This window comes from Littorina saxatilis, linkage group LG9 (genome assembly GCF_037325665.1).
Source record: "Littorina saxatilis isolate snail1 linkage group LG9, US_GU_Lsax_2.0, whole genome shotgun sequence".
NCBI classification, from domain to species: domain Eukaryota; kingdom Metazoa; phylum Mollusca; class Gastropoda; order Littorinimorpha; family Littorinidae; genus Littorina; species Littorina saxatilis.
This window is the reverse complement of record NC_090253.1, coordinates 30024742-30039298: the sequence shown is the minus strand read 5'-3', so window position 1 is coordinate 30039298 and position 14557 is coordinate 30024742. Positions and strand designations below refer to the sequence as shown.

Below are 14557 nucleotides of genomic sequence, written 5' to 3'. Positions count from 1 at the left end.
CTTACACAATTTCTGATGTTTTATATATATATATATATATATATAGACGGGTGCGCCTGGATGTTCTTGAGGAAACTGACACAGATATACTACAATAAAAATGCATCAACTGCTCAAAAAATGAGTGCATAACCTAAAATAGGACAATTATGAGAAGAAGAAAAAAACCACATGCAAATATAAAAAAAGCAACGACAACTAATAACCATGACGATGATAATTGTTCATCATGCATGCTCCCCACATTTTGCATTATGACAGGAAAGTCACAGAGATTATGTGTGTGTGCTGACCTTTCAAAATACTTTACCTTCTTTCCCACGAAGTCTGAGTCATTTGTGCAGGAGCTGGTAAATATATTTATATGACAATGTTAAGTGTTTTAAGTGTGTAATTGCTGTAGCCGGACGACCTTAATATATAACTTACCATCTCTACCGCATGAAACCTATCTATATGATGATATGATATTTACATCACAAGCCTGTACTACGTCACTGAGTTTTGGTCATTGCAGGTGCATGTCCACGAGTTGTCTTTATAGTTTTGTGTTTCAAATTTGAAGCGTCTGGACCATAGCAACAACCCGACCTTGTGTTTCGTGCATTAAATTATTGTTAGATGTTTCTGTTTTATGTTTTTGTCCCCTTGTTTAGGTGATGTCCTGTAATGTACGGCATATATACATGTAAAAAATATTTTAAAAAACTCCACAAAAAGAGAATAATAAAAAATTTTAAAAAATAATATTTTTTTTTAAAAAAGTAAAAAAATAATTATTAGAGTTTTTGTTCGTTAGCTTCTTTGTTCAGTAGTTCGTTTCTTTCTTTTTGTTTGTATAGTTGCTCTGATGGTTTTTTTAAAAGTGACAGAACGCAAATACATGACTAACTTAATAAAAATATATTTTCAAACGGGAACATTCAATTAAATCACATTAAATGAAATACAATTAAAATCAAAATCATAACTAAGTTACGATGAAATTAAGTAAATTAAAGTAAGTAAATTTTTAAAAAATATCTCAGAGTTATAGTTTGTTTGTGTTTATTTGAGATGCACACAGAAAAGGGCAAATAGGCTAGGAAAGAAATATTTTGATTAACACAACAATTGTTTTTCAGTAAATGTACAGTGGAGGTGTGTTTTTGTTTGTTTGTTTGTTTGTTTGTTTGTTTGTTTGTTTGTTTGTTTGTGTGTTTGTTTGTTTGCTTTTTTTTTTAAATTTTAATTATTTTGTTTAGCAACAATTTTGCGGCTCATGCACCATCTATCTACCTGATGCAAGAGAAGATTGTTTATTACTATTGTTTACATTCGCCTGCATCCACCGTAAAGAAAACGGCACAGACGTGCAACGCTCACATACAATATAATAATAGCGTGTCCTTTTTTCAAATTGATTCATAAATCTCCTCTATCTACTGATGTAACTATCTATGTATCTATGTATGTATCTATATATCTATGTATGTATCTGTGTATCTATGCATCTATGTATCTATGTATCTAGTTATCTAGGTATTTAGGTATCTAGGTATCTATGTATCTATGTATCTATCGATCTATCTATCTACCCACCTTCCCACCTTTCCACCTACCTATACCCACCTACCTAGCGACATACCTAGCGACCTACCTACCTATCTACCTATGTACTTCTTCATTTACATATTTGTTCATTCATTAATGTATTTATTCATTTTGTTTACTCCATTCCTTTTTTTAAATGTATTTATTCATTCCTTCAACTGAGTCTATAGTCACATGTCAAACTTTGCAAAAACAAAGAGACCACAAGAGCTGTATCAGTACAGGCTGCATCTATTATTATATAAGCTAATGACTGTAATTACCAACATATATAAACACAACTGCCATTAACATTATTTACGACTGAAGCGTAACAAAACATGAAACATTACAAATCGCGCAATGTTTTGAGCAACATACGTCGGTAATTGTGAAATGAGCTGCTGACAGATCGAACAGCAAAGAACAACAGTGACAAGTCATGCACACAACGACAATGACAAGAAAACGAAAAAAATAAGTGACTGCATGATGTTTGATTTATACCACCTTGTGATGTGATATACCGTGACTTACTATATTGAACACACGCAACACGTGCTGAAGATGGTGCTAAAATTATGTATACATATATACATCTCTTTTTTTGAATGTGTATGTCTTTAAAAATGCGTTTTCTATCGTACAATAGTGCTTACAGTGTTGACGTTCTTCGTTGCTTTTAGGATACTAAAATTCAAGAAAAATTTAAGTTTTGTCAAAGACATGCTCTTATATATAAACACGCAGATTCCCCCCTCCCCTCACACACACACACACACACACACACACACACACACACACACACACACACTCACGCGCACACACGCACAGACACACACACACACGCATATTTGCTTCCTTCCTTCCTTATTGTATTCTTTGTTTCTGTGTTCCTTTTTTTCTTTGTTTATTTCTTTCGTTTTGTCTTTCTTTATATCTTCCTCTCTGTGTTTTTTGGTGTATTTCTGTCATTCTTCTTTCGGTGAATGAATGAAAGAATGAATGAAAATGTTTAAAAGAGCTGCGTTTTTTTCCCTCTAAATTAATATTGTGTGTTTTGAAAAATTCAAACCATTCGTACACATGCTTATGAGCTAGAACTAGTGTAGTATCGTAGCCTTCAGTGATTTACCCTTTATCATAATGGAATAGCAGTATACATGAATGTGTAACATGTGCAAAGACAAATTCATCAAACTAAGCAATATCAAATAACGCAGTGTGACATTTCAAAATGTGTTCAGAGCATGATAAAGCATGTTGTAATCGTTATTGACAAAAATGTATATAATCGTGATGTGAACGTAACAAAGTGACTTCTTTATAAATGAATGCAGCTTTTCTGACCTTTAAAGTAGAAAAAAGTCATTGACTGACCTTTCCTCTAGCTGAAGCTGTTTAACATCGAAATATTTAGTTTAAGAGCATACAAGCATTGCTTGTGGAGCTCTGATGCTATGATAATATGGATGCAATATTTGTATCCGCTAAATATGTTCATGAATGCGTGTAGTTTCAAACCAAAATCGCTTCAATTTGCCCAATATTGTTTTTTTCTACGTTTGCATTTGTTTGATCATACACAATTCACTAATATGCGCATGAATATGTTTGAGTACAGATTAAAAATATCATGTTTGTGTAATATGTCAAATACAATTGCAGTTGAATTAAACTTTTGTTTTCACAAAATCCCGAAAGAAAACTCGAAATGTCTATATATATATTTATATACGACTAGTGTCTGTCTGTCTGTCTGTCTGTCTGTCTGTCTGTCTGTCTGTCTGTCTGTCTGTCTGTCTGTCTGTCTGTCTGTCTGTCTGTCTGTCTGTCTGTCTGTCTGTCTGTCTGTTCGCGATGCACGGCCAAAGTCCTCGGTGGATCTTTTTCAAATTTGGACACCGTATTCAGCTACACCCCGGACACAATATCATCGATGAGATATTTCAACACGTGCTCTCAGCGCGCAGCGCTGAACCGATTTTGGTTCCACCTGAGCTACCCGGGCCCCCATACCGACACACCAAAGCCGCTAGACCACATCACAACGCCAAAGTTCTCGGTGGATCATTTTCAAATTTGGACACCGTATTCAGCTACACCCCGGACACAATATCATCGATGAGATATTTCAACACGTGCTCTCAGCGCGCAGCGCTGAACCGATTTTGGTTTTTCTGTTCATTTCACCATTCCCAGTAACTCTTCCTTATCTTCTCCAGTGTTTTGCGTTTATCTCCCTTCCTTCGTGTGGCTTCAATCCATATTCCCGTTTCTACGTTACTATTTTTAGAATGTCACTGCGCTGTCCAGAACGCTTCCCTTGCACCCGTAAGTTGTTCTTACTGTCAAAGTGAAAAGGTCGAATCAATTTATAGCCACGCGAAAAATACACTGTCACCTATCTCTATATATTTATAGATATAGATATACATATATATATACGGCTTCTCTGTGTGTGTGTGTGTTTGTGTGTGTGTGGGCAACACCTGTGGATTATAGAGTTCTGTTTGTGATGGGGTCTAGCGGCTTTTGTCTGTCTGTATGTTCTGGCATTTGAGAAGCCACAACAGATAATATAGGGCTAAGAAATAAGCTCTAACATTCTCAATCCCGTTTGACAGGACTTCGCCTTCAAAGGTGATTGTGGTGAACCGCCACGCTGTCTGTCTCTGTCTCGCGATTCACCCCGGCTGGGTATTCCTCTAGTATATATATATATACGTTGATGACAATACAGACCACCATTCAGAATAGAGGATAAAACAGAATTATAATAAAACGCACGATAACGAGATTTATATTCCAATATATATTATTTCTCTTTTTAATCACGTAAGTACATGCATCCTATGCATGCACTTTAGACTAGATAAATGGTCCACAATAAAACAAATTAAAAAATGTTAACAGATAAAATAATGAGAATCATCGGCAAGTTGGCAACACTCACAAATGTATATGCTATATTATACACATAGCAAATATGTGGTCAGAGACAGAGAACAAGAGAGAGAGAGAGAGAGAGAGAGAGAGAGAGAGAGAGAGAGAGAGAGAGAGAGAGAGAGAGAGAGAGAGAGAGAGAGAGAGAGAGAGAGAGTGATACACATAGCAAATATGTGGTCAGAGAGAGAGAACAAAAGAGAGAGAGAACAAGAGAGAGAGAGAACAAGAGAGAGAGAGAGAGAGAGAGAGAGAGAGAGAGCGAGAGAGCGAGCGACAGAGACAGAGAGACAGAGAGAGACAAAGAGAGACACTGAGACAGACAGACAGACAGAGAGAGAGACAGAGACAGACAGAGACAGACAGACACAGACAGAGACAGAGACAGACAGACAGACAGACACAGACAGAGACAGACAGACAGAGACAAAGACAGGCAGCCAGACAGCCTGACAGCCAGACAGCCAGACAAACAGACAGACAGACAGGCAAACAAACAGACAGAGAGAGAGAGAGGGGATAAGAGATAGAGAGAGAGAGTGAAAGAGAGATGCAGACGGGAAGGAAGATAGATAGGCAAACAAACAGACAGACAGGCAGGTAGACAGACAAAGACAAAAACTGAGACATTGGTCGAGACAGAGGCAAAGGAATTCGAATGCAAACACAAACATCACACTTACTCATGCACGCACGCACGCACGCACGCACACACACACACACACACACTTACACACACACACACACACACACACACACACACACATGTGCATGCACACACCTCTCTACAGAATCGATTACCATCACGCGCTCTTTGTGTGGCTGTCCCAATAAATCAAGTAGATCATCATTTATCAGCGCCGTGAGCATCAATATGACGTGACTCTACACGCAACTATTGTGAGTTCCTAATGCATACGCATTTCATGATTTATAGCCACGAATGATAAGTTCAATAATTCGAGAATCTGGTTGTTTCCAATTGCTTGTTGTTTTCATTCTTTTCTGTTCTTTCTTTGCAATATTTTGTATTTCGTTCTTTGTGTTGTTGGTGCTGCCGTTGTAGTTGTCGTTGTAGTTGCTGTTGTTGTTGTTGTTGTTTTATTGTTGTTGTTGTCGTTGTTGTTGTTGTTGTTGTTTTTCTTCTTAGGCAAAGTTCTAAAAATACTTTGCCTAAATTGGAAGACTGATAATAGTGCTGATAATGATGATGATGATAATGATATTGATGATAATATTTTGCGTATAAAGAAATCTACCACAAAACAAGTAATATGTTGAAATACAATACAATACAATACAATACAATACAATACAATACAATACAATACAATACAATACAATACAATACAATACAATACAATACAAATACAATACAAATACAATACAAATTACAATGCAATACAATGCAATACAATACAAGGCAAGACGATACAAAACAAAACAAAACAAAACAAACCAAACCAAACTTAAAAAGAGATGTTCATTCTTTTAATTGGATTATAATTGCAGATTAACTTTCATCATCATCATCATTATCATCATCACGTCCACAACTATCACCTTCACGACCACCATTCTCCATCTACCTCCGTGATTATTCATATCAAGGCAACCAGCCTCAACACAAAATACATTTAGATTGTGTTTCTTCTCTTTTTTTTCTTCTGAATTTGAATGATATGTTTGTGTAAAACTGATTGACTTTTTGTTGTTGTATATGTGGGTCTGACTGTTTGTCATCTTTTTTTTTCATGTAATTTTTTTCTGATTGTAAATTAGTTATGAAGACACTACCATCAGCTGCAGGCTCGTTGTTGTTTTCATAATTATTAATTTATGTACATTTCACGAATATGAAAACAAAAATAAAACATTGTTTAAACCAACACATTATGTTGGTGAAAACAATGTTTTATTTCTGTGTATATTATACAGAGATCTTTACACTAAACCCATGGCACACTCGTACTCACTTCCCAGACAGAAATAAAACATGGTTTAAACCAACATATGTCCACACAGATATTTACACTAAATCCATGGTACACTCAACTCCCAGACAAAAATACATTGTTTCAACCGACATATTATATATGTATGTTGGTTGAAACAATGTTTTATTTATGTGTATATTATATACAGAGATCTTTACACTAAATCCATGGCACACTCACTTCCCAGACAAAAATAAAACATGGTTTAAACCAACATATATCCACACAGATATTTACACCAAACCCATGTCACACTCATCTCCAAGACAGAAATAAACCATGTTTTAAAACAGCATATAGGCTTATACACAGATCTTTACTCCATGTCACACTCACCTCCCAGACTTGGTGATGACCATCTCAGACTGCAGCTTGTGGAAGCAGGTCCACAGATCCTTGGCTTCCAGCTCCACCTCGGGATCATCCTGGACGTCCGGGTCGTTCACCTCCATCCCCCGACCTCCCAGGTGCCTCCCCAACCCGTGGGGTGGGGGCAGGAAGTCCCCGGGGGTGAGCCCGGCCCTCAAGGCGCTCTGGAGCTTGGGCAGAAAGGGGGAGGCCAGGCTGTGAGGATGAAGTCCGTGAAGTCCTGGTAAGTAGTGGTGTGGGTTCAGCAGGGATCCCACGCCGTAGTCTGAGGGTCTGGGTATGTAGCCGAACGGTGAGAAAGCCATGATTGGGGTGTGGTGATAATTGGAAGTGAGGATGTAAAATCACACAAAGCACAGTGTGATAGTTGCTGAACGTCTTCAGTTTTGTAGGATTTAAAAAAAAAAATGTTAGTTCGTCGGAATTAGACCGTTCTGGATTTTGATTTATAAATAGAATGTACAAGTTCACTTTCTGGATTTCGTTCTAAAATGTGATTAACATTTACTGGACTTGTCCACCACGGTTGAACTGATTAAATTGCAAAACTTTCTAGTTGCAGAAAATGTTATTCGTTGCCAGGTTTGTTGTGAAACAAGTACCGGACAATCACATCCCTTCCATTTCTGTAAACGCCTGTGTGTGGTATTGTCAAAGCAGTACTAAAAAAAATGGTGCTGCATTGCATTATTGCTTCATCATGTGCTCTTCATTTGCAGAGAAAAGTCTTCTTTTTTTTACTCCTGCATGTATGCTCATGCATTTGCATTCACATTTTATAAACCAGCATGGTCAAATTGCTCATATAGGACAGTTATTTCAGCCCTCGGGAGAATTGATTAATGAAGCACAATTCAGGCTTCTTTTTTTCCCTCGTTCCTGTGTGCAAAAATAGCACAAGACCACCGCAGATGAAGTTGTCACACCATACCTATCACACACCCCTGCTGGGAGATGCAAGATATCATCACTTTCCCCCTTGGGGGCCCAGCAAAGGTATAAGCAGTATCGAATAGCACTGGAATCAACGCTACCTCGGCTTCAATCTTTTCTATCAGAGGTAGTATCACAGCAGACGACTGACGGCACAATTGTCTATTACACCTGAGACAAGGTGTAGTATAGGTGTAGATTGTAAAACGATTTACTACTTCCAGTCTCAAGTTTCACAACAGAAAACGCAGCGTCGTCATCGGAGCCGGCTTCTTCCAGTTTCACTCACAAGTTGCAGACGTCAGGCAGTCTCGGCGAATGAATAATGATGAGCGAGACCGAGAAAGTTCAGCTCACTAAAAACACTACTTCGTCGAACCACAGGTCTCGGTTAGAGATTTGAGACAAGAAAGTCAAGGGAAGTAACCACGCTCACCTCGCCAGGAATGCAGAAATGGTAAAGAAGTAGCAGACGACAATATTCGGTCGGCAGAAGAGCACGCGCTGAAGAGAGTTGCCATGCAGTCGGCTGACGGGTGCGCGCAGCGTTGAGAGATTTTGGAAAAAGGGGGATGGAGGGGGTGGGGGAAGAAAGGAGGAAAGGAGGTGTAATTATGGGAAGTGCGACGCCATTGGCTACCTATATGGCGCGGCTACTGTTCTGCCCTCATCAGTGTCTCAGGAGCAGTGTTTTGCCTTTTCGACGTTGTATAGTAGGTAAGACTGCTCATCTCTCTATCACTGTTGCTGTTTGTTTGTTTGTTTGTTTGTTTGCTTGTTTTGTTATTTTTCCTTGGCTATTTCTGCTGCATAAGAAACAAAAACATATTAAAATAAAATTGTAAAAACATCAGAAAAAAAACATAACGATAAAAAGGAAAAAGACAAGAAAGAAAGGGAGTCGATGGAAGTTGAACGAACACAAAACAACAATTTACATTTTATAACTCGAGTTTTCAAAGTAAAACTGTGACGTCGCAAATATGAAAAAAAAACCAGTAAAGTAACGACGGTCTTGAATTCTAGAGCCGCCAAGTAACCGCGCCAAGACACCAGGGTGTAGGTAGGGGGGAGGGGGTGGGGAGTTTCGAGAGAAACAGCCTATTTACAGAAAGTCATTACAGTTTGACTGAAAGGCCTCAGAGTGCCAAGGGTCACAAAGTTGAATTATTACCGGATAAACGAATTGGGGTGGGCAATTCGTGAACATGTCAACAACTTAAACCCTCATCATCAAGTCATTCTCCTCCCTCCTCCCCCCACCCCCTCCTCCGCCTCTCCTCCCTTCTACCACTCCTGCGGTATTCTGTCAACACTACAAGACATTGTGTAGTCAGTCAAAACCTCTCCCCTCCCAGTTTGCTTGCACCGAACAAGCGTGACAGTTTTCGCCCATTGTGTGAAGCCGCTGCCCCGCTGTTGGTGGCAGAAAGATGCGCAGGCAGTGTTCGCGCAGCGTCGAAGCCCCGCCCCTTTTCACCAATCTGCTTGTCAACTGACTGTCAGAGTCTGTGCAAAGTGTCAACAGTGCCTGCGGCGTTAAGCTCCGCCCACTTTCCGCCCTTTTGGCGTCTGGAAGGAAAGAACGGGAAAGGGAGTGAAAGGATGTGTGTGTTTGGAAGGGGGGAGGGGAGAAGAAGGAGGAGTGGAGGTGGGTTTTGAGGCTGGACAGTACGATTTTCGAGTGCGCTAACGGTAAATTGTTTTCGTAACGGGTGTGAAGGTGTTTATCTGTGGGATGTTGTGAAATGGAACTGTACAATGTTGAGGTATCGTAAATGCCTGCAGGGTTGTATGTGGGTGAGGTACATCAATAAAGTAGCTGCTCTTCCTCACACTGAGTTTGAGTGACTGATTTATTGACCGCTACTTTAATTATTCAAAGTGTTGAGTTTTTCATCGCACGTTAATGATTGTTTTTTTCTCTCAAAAAGATCGACACGGTAACTCGTATTTAATGAGTGCACTTTTCATGATGTGAAAGCTGTCTGTACATGTGTGCGTCTTTTTCAGTGAACCGTATATTACATTCGTGCATGCGCAGTTCATTAGTGACAGCGGGTACGATTTTCTTTTGAGTTTGTTTGATAATTGTTGTTGTGTTGTATGTGTTTGTTTGATTTTTTTGTTTGACGTATGTTTATGGAAAATAGTTCCATCGGGCGTTACAATCTCACTTGCGAACTGTTTCCTGCGTATATGCCTGTGTAGGTATAGCTTGCTGTCTGTTTGTTGGTTGGTTGGTTGGGTTGTTTCAGTGTTTGCTACGCAGTATCCGACTTCATAATCATTATAAATAAGGGCATAAGTCCCATGTCTGGAATATAGGAAGATGGGCGCTGATGCCTTGATAGTGCTTTTCGTTATTGTCGTGCTTAATTGTCTTGTTGCCGCGTCTGCTAATGGTGATATTGAATGTCATTTGTCATTGTTTGCATGATTGATGAATAATGGATTGTCTTAAAGAAACCCGCATGTGCCTAGCATTGAGAAAACAAATCTTGACTAGTTGCCAGTTCAGCCCCCCCCCCCCCTTTATTCCAAACCATCCCTCCCCCAAAAAAAATTAAGGGGGGGGGGGGGGAAGAAGAAAAGCTATACCTTCTATACTTCTGTTCTCCCAAAGAAAACACAGTAAAGGTATTTCAAGGAGCGAAGCAAATTATGTATTTAAGTCGATATGTATTAATTGATTAACTGCAAGACAGCAGCCCCAAAGGAAACACAGTAAACGTATTCAAGAAGCCATGCAAAGTATTCATTTATTTATTCACTATAGGTGGTGTTTCTTTCGGCTTTCTGATTCTCTATCCTTTATATGACTTTTTTCAAGTCGTTCAGCTTAAAATGTTAGTGACTGGTTTTTTTCTTTACACTCATTATCATCCGAAAACGTTGACAGCTTTTGTCAGTTTGACAACAGTCCAATCAACAAAGCATTAAAACAAAAGAGAAAACACAACATGCGCAATTGATTGGGGTTTTTCCCCAGAAGAGATTGTAAGCCTATACAATCATGTTGTGTGCCATATGTATTTGAAGCATACGTATTAAAAAACGATTGGACGAACAAACAAACAACAACAAAACTAAAGCAACAAACAAAAGCAAATTAAAAAAATTGAAAAAACAAAACAAAACTTCGGATCTCCAGAGGTTGAGCACTATAACGTTTGATCAATTGGTTTGTCTCCATCATTTTGTGATTTGCGTGATGCAGCGCTTTTTGGCACCCAGGGGGTCCCGCATCTCCGGCTTCGGCCATGGACGTTGATCAGGGGTCCCTCCCTTAGACCAATTGCCTTCCTGGGCTGTTGAGCTTGGTCTGCCCGTGGTTTTATTTCGGAGTTTTCCTTCTCCTAGACTGGTTACCTACCATGGTTGTCGAGTCCAGTCTGCCCGTTTGGAGGTTGCTGAGATGACCGCTTGTGTCCTTGGGCCTCTGTGCCGTCACACCGGTACTATCCAGCACATCTCCGTCTTTACCAGAGCCCCGTTAGCCAGCAACCAACCCGTCCGCCATGGGAGAACCCTACCGGTATACTTCTCACAATGAAAAACACCCCCACGTTTTAGGGACAGTGAAATTTCAGTGATTTTCTTCCGACGGCATAGCTTGGTTCTGTTTCACCACCATACCACGATGAGGAGGGGATGGTCTTTATGGTGGAAACAAAACAAATAACGAAAACAAACACAAACAAACAAGCAAACAAACAAACAAACAACAAAATTAAGAAAGAAACAAACAAACAAACAAACAAACAAACAAACCGAAACGCTGGCTTATTTACAATAGAAGGGGCCTTTTACATCAAATGACACTGTTCTGGAACACCGTTTTAGTGAAAACATCTGCACTCAATGTAACTTTTTTCATGAACCGCTCGCGCAAAACGTAATAGGAACCTGAACAATTATGTCCTCTGTGCAATGTGATTTATGTTATTATTTCTTTTCACAGTTTTGTATCATAGCATGCAATGCATCTGAATTTTGAGCAATGCACCCATGGCACATCGTCAAAGACAAGTTTATAAGTATGTATTAAAAATTGCCACATTAGTTGATAACAATACTCCATTTGATTTTGTGTTTTTATCCTATCTTCTTTGTAATGCATTTATAGTGTATATCACGTCCGTTTTCTGTACACGCGTATTATCGCACAAATTCAAGCGTGCGGTCCAAAGAAAAAGCCGTGCACGCAGACTTTCAAGTCGCAGAGACATCAGCAAGTCTAATTTACAAGTGTGTTTTTTGTCTCCGTATGTGCATGTATTCTTTGCAATAGCATTTCTGTAATCTGCTAAAATTATATTCTACAAATCAGAGATGATAAATTAATGCCATAGGATTACCAAACTCGCACACAAAGACACTAACAGCACGAACGCTGTCTGCTGGATCAAAGTGGAACATCGCGAAACGTGCAGACGTAATTAATGTTGCCACGCGCTCATTTGGTGTTTGGTCTCCATTGCCAGGTGGGTTCATTATCGGTGAGGTCGGTTTTGATCTCAGAAACTGATTGCGACAGACTGTGATCCAGGCTTTGGCACTTACACTCTGCCGGCTTGCACTGAGCTATATATTTGACGGGTTTTGATCTTTCATTTAGTCAGTTTTGCCTCTTTGGTTTGTAAGTTTGCAAGAAGCGAAGTTCTCCACACATAAATAAATACACGAACAAGTGTGTGGAGCATGACGATTCTGTGCAGTTGAATAAGGCGATGTTTATGTGTTGTACATTGTTTGAATGTATTCACTTTTTTTATTCCAACAATCCTTCCTTTAGCTTCCTCTTTCATTCCTTCTTTCTACCATGCGGTCATGCACTTCTGCGTTCCATTATTTATTAATTTTATGTTGTCTTTCTTCCTTTTCTGATTCGTAGGCTTATCTGTGTAGCAATGCAGCATTTTACAACAACAAGTCTTGTCGACTTTTACGTAGCGAGGCCAAGTTTTACGTTGTGTTTTCTCTTTCGATAAAAGTCACAGTGCACATGTTTGATGTCTGTTAATGTTAGTTTGTTTGTTTGTTTGTGTGTAAGCTTGTTCATTGTTGTTGTTGTTGTTGTTGCTGTTGTTGCTGTTGTTGTTGTTGTTGTTGTTGTCGTTGTCGTTGTTGTTGTTGTTGTTGTTTTCGCTAAATGTCACAATTACAACGACGCATACCAAGAACTTGTCAAACTCACAATAAACTATGTGTTTTTATTGAAGTGCTTGCCTATCTCTCTCTCGCTCTCTCTCGCTTTCTAAGTTCTCTCACTCTCTCTCTCTCTTTTAATTTTAAAAGAAACAACCACCTTCTACTCCTGACTTCCAAAATGAAATATCTTCTTGAAAAAACCCCCCACTCCATTGCAATATTACACATGGCTAAACCTCCTCAGTAACCAGCGCATGCATGAGAATATGTAAACTAAAGGCCTACAATCTTAAGAGCTATTTTTAAAAATTTTCTGGCTAATTAGACCTTAAAACGTCCAAGGAACATTCACTGTGCTGTAATTTATATACCCTTGTAAGGATTTGCTCAAAAATGCTTCATATAGAAATATGCTGATTCATTAAAGCAATTTACATCGACGCACCGTTTTCTTCGTCAACTCTCCTGTATCATGCAGGAGTCCCGGTTATGCTCGTTCATCCCATTTGTTTGCCATAATGGGTATACACATTCGTCTAAGCAGAAACAAATGGTTGGATCCTGGTAGTCAAGCCTGTATAATCTACCAAACACATGCACAGTTCGTGCTCTACAGGGCTAAAATTCATTGCACAGCGTAAATAAACACCTCCCATTGGAGAATATACGCACCGTCTTAAATGAATAAATGAAACAAATAAACTGGGCTTATCTTTGGTGGTTTACATTACATTGGAATGACTTTTCACGGATCGAACCAGAAGCGGGAAATCAGCGGTATTTTACCTATAAAAATATGTAAATACCGACAATTAAATCGGTACGCCATGCATTGGCTAATGACTATGTCCTCGGTTACTTCGCAACAGCATGCGATGAAATTAGTTAGTCTTTGACTTGGCGGTTTGACAGTTCGGTGTAACAGAGTAATCGCTTTCTGTGAGGAAGGGCACGATTCGCAAGTGCCGCCACAAGAAATACCGGTTTAGGAAACGGCTGACGCCGATCAATGCATCTTCACTCCTATACAAACTCCACTCTCAAAACCACAACAGAGCAAGGAGAGAGTTCTGAGACCCTCACACACTCACACATCCGCCAAAAGCTCTCAAGGACTCGGAAGAACCTCCACAAACTGCCCGGCACTCTGCCTGCTTCCCGCCCACAAAATCCCCACCTTCAAAGGGAGCTTACTGCCCACTTCTCTGGGAGTGTCGCTCCCTGTTTCAAACATGGCGGCTGTGAAGTTTGCCTTTATTTCTCACCTGCTCCGTGTGAGGATTGGTGTTTTGAGGGGTGATAACCAGCTTCAAAGCCAGCGTCCGCGAGGCAGCTGGACTCTTAAACGAAGTTTTAGGGTGAGAGTTTAGGAGCAAGTCTCAAAAAGAAGCAGAAGAAGGAACTGCGAAAGGATTCGCATGTGTGTTTGCACTGCATGTGTGCCTGGTTCCGGCCACTGAGTCGTATAGATTTTGTGAGCGGAAAGGGAAGTAATTGCTTGATGTGTTGCTGCTGTTTGTGTGTGTGGTCCTACTCCACATATAGACCTGTAGGATTGACGTCGCATCATGTAGTACTGAAAGCAG

General features: G+C 39.7%; 1 protein-coding gene across 1 annotated transcript in view; it reads right to left on the bottom strand.

Annotated features, from left to right (window-relative positions):
* LOC138976905 (T-box transcription factor TBX2-like) overlaps positions 1-7283 on the bottom strand; it is a 65887-nt gene extending 58604 nt beyond the window's left edge. Inside the window, exon 1 of the mRNA XM_070349798.1 lies at positions 6852-7283. Within this exon, the coding sequence (XP_070205899.1) occupies positions 6852-7189 (338 nt within the window). The 5' untranslated portion in view covers positions 7190-7283. The remainder of the gene's footprint in view (positions 1-6851) is intronic.
* Positions 7284-14557: the final 7274 nt, after the last annotated feature.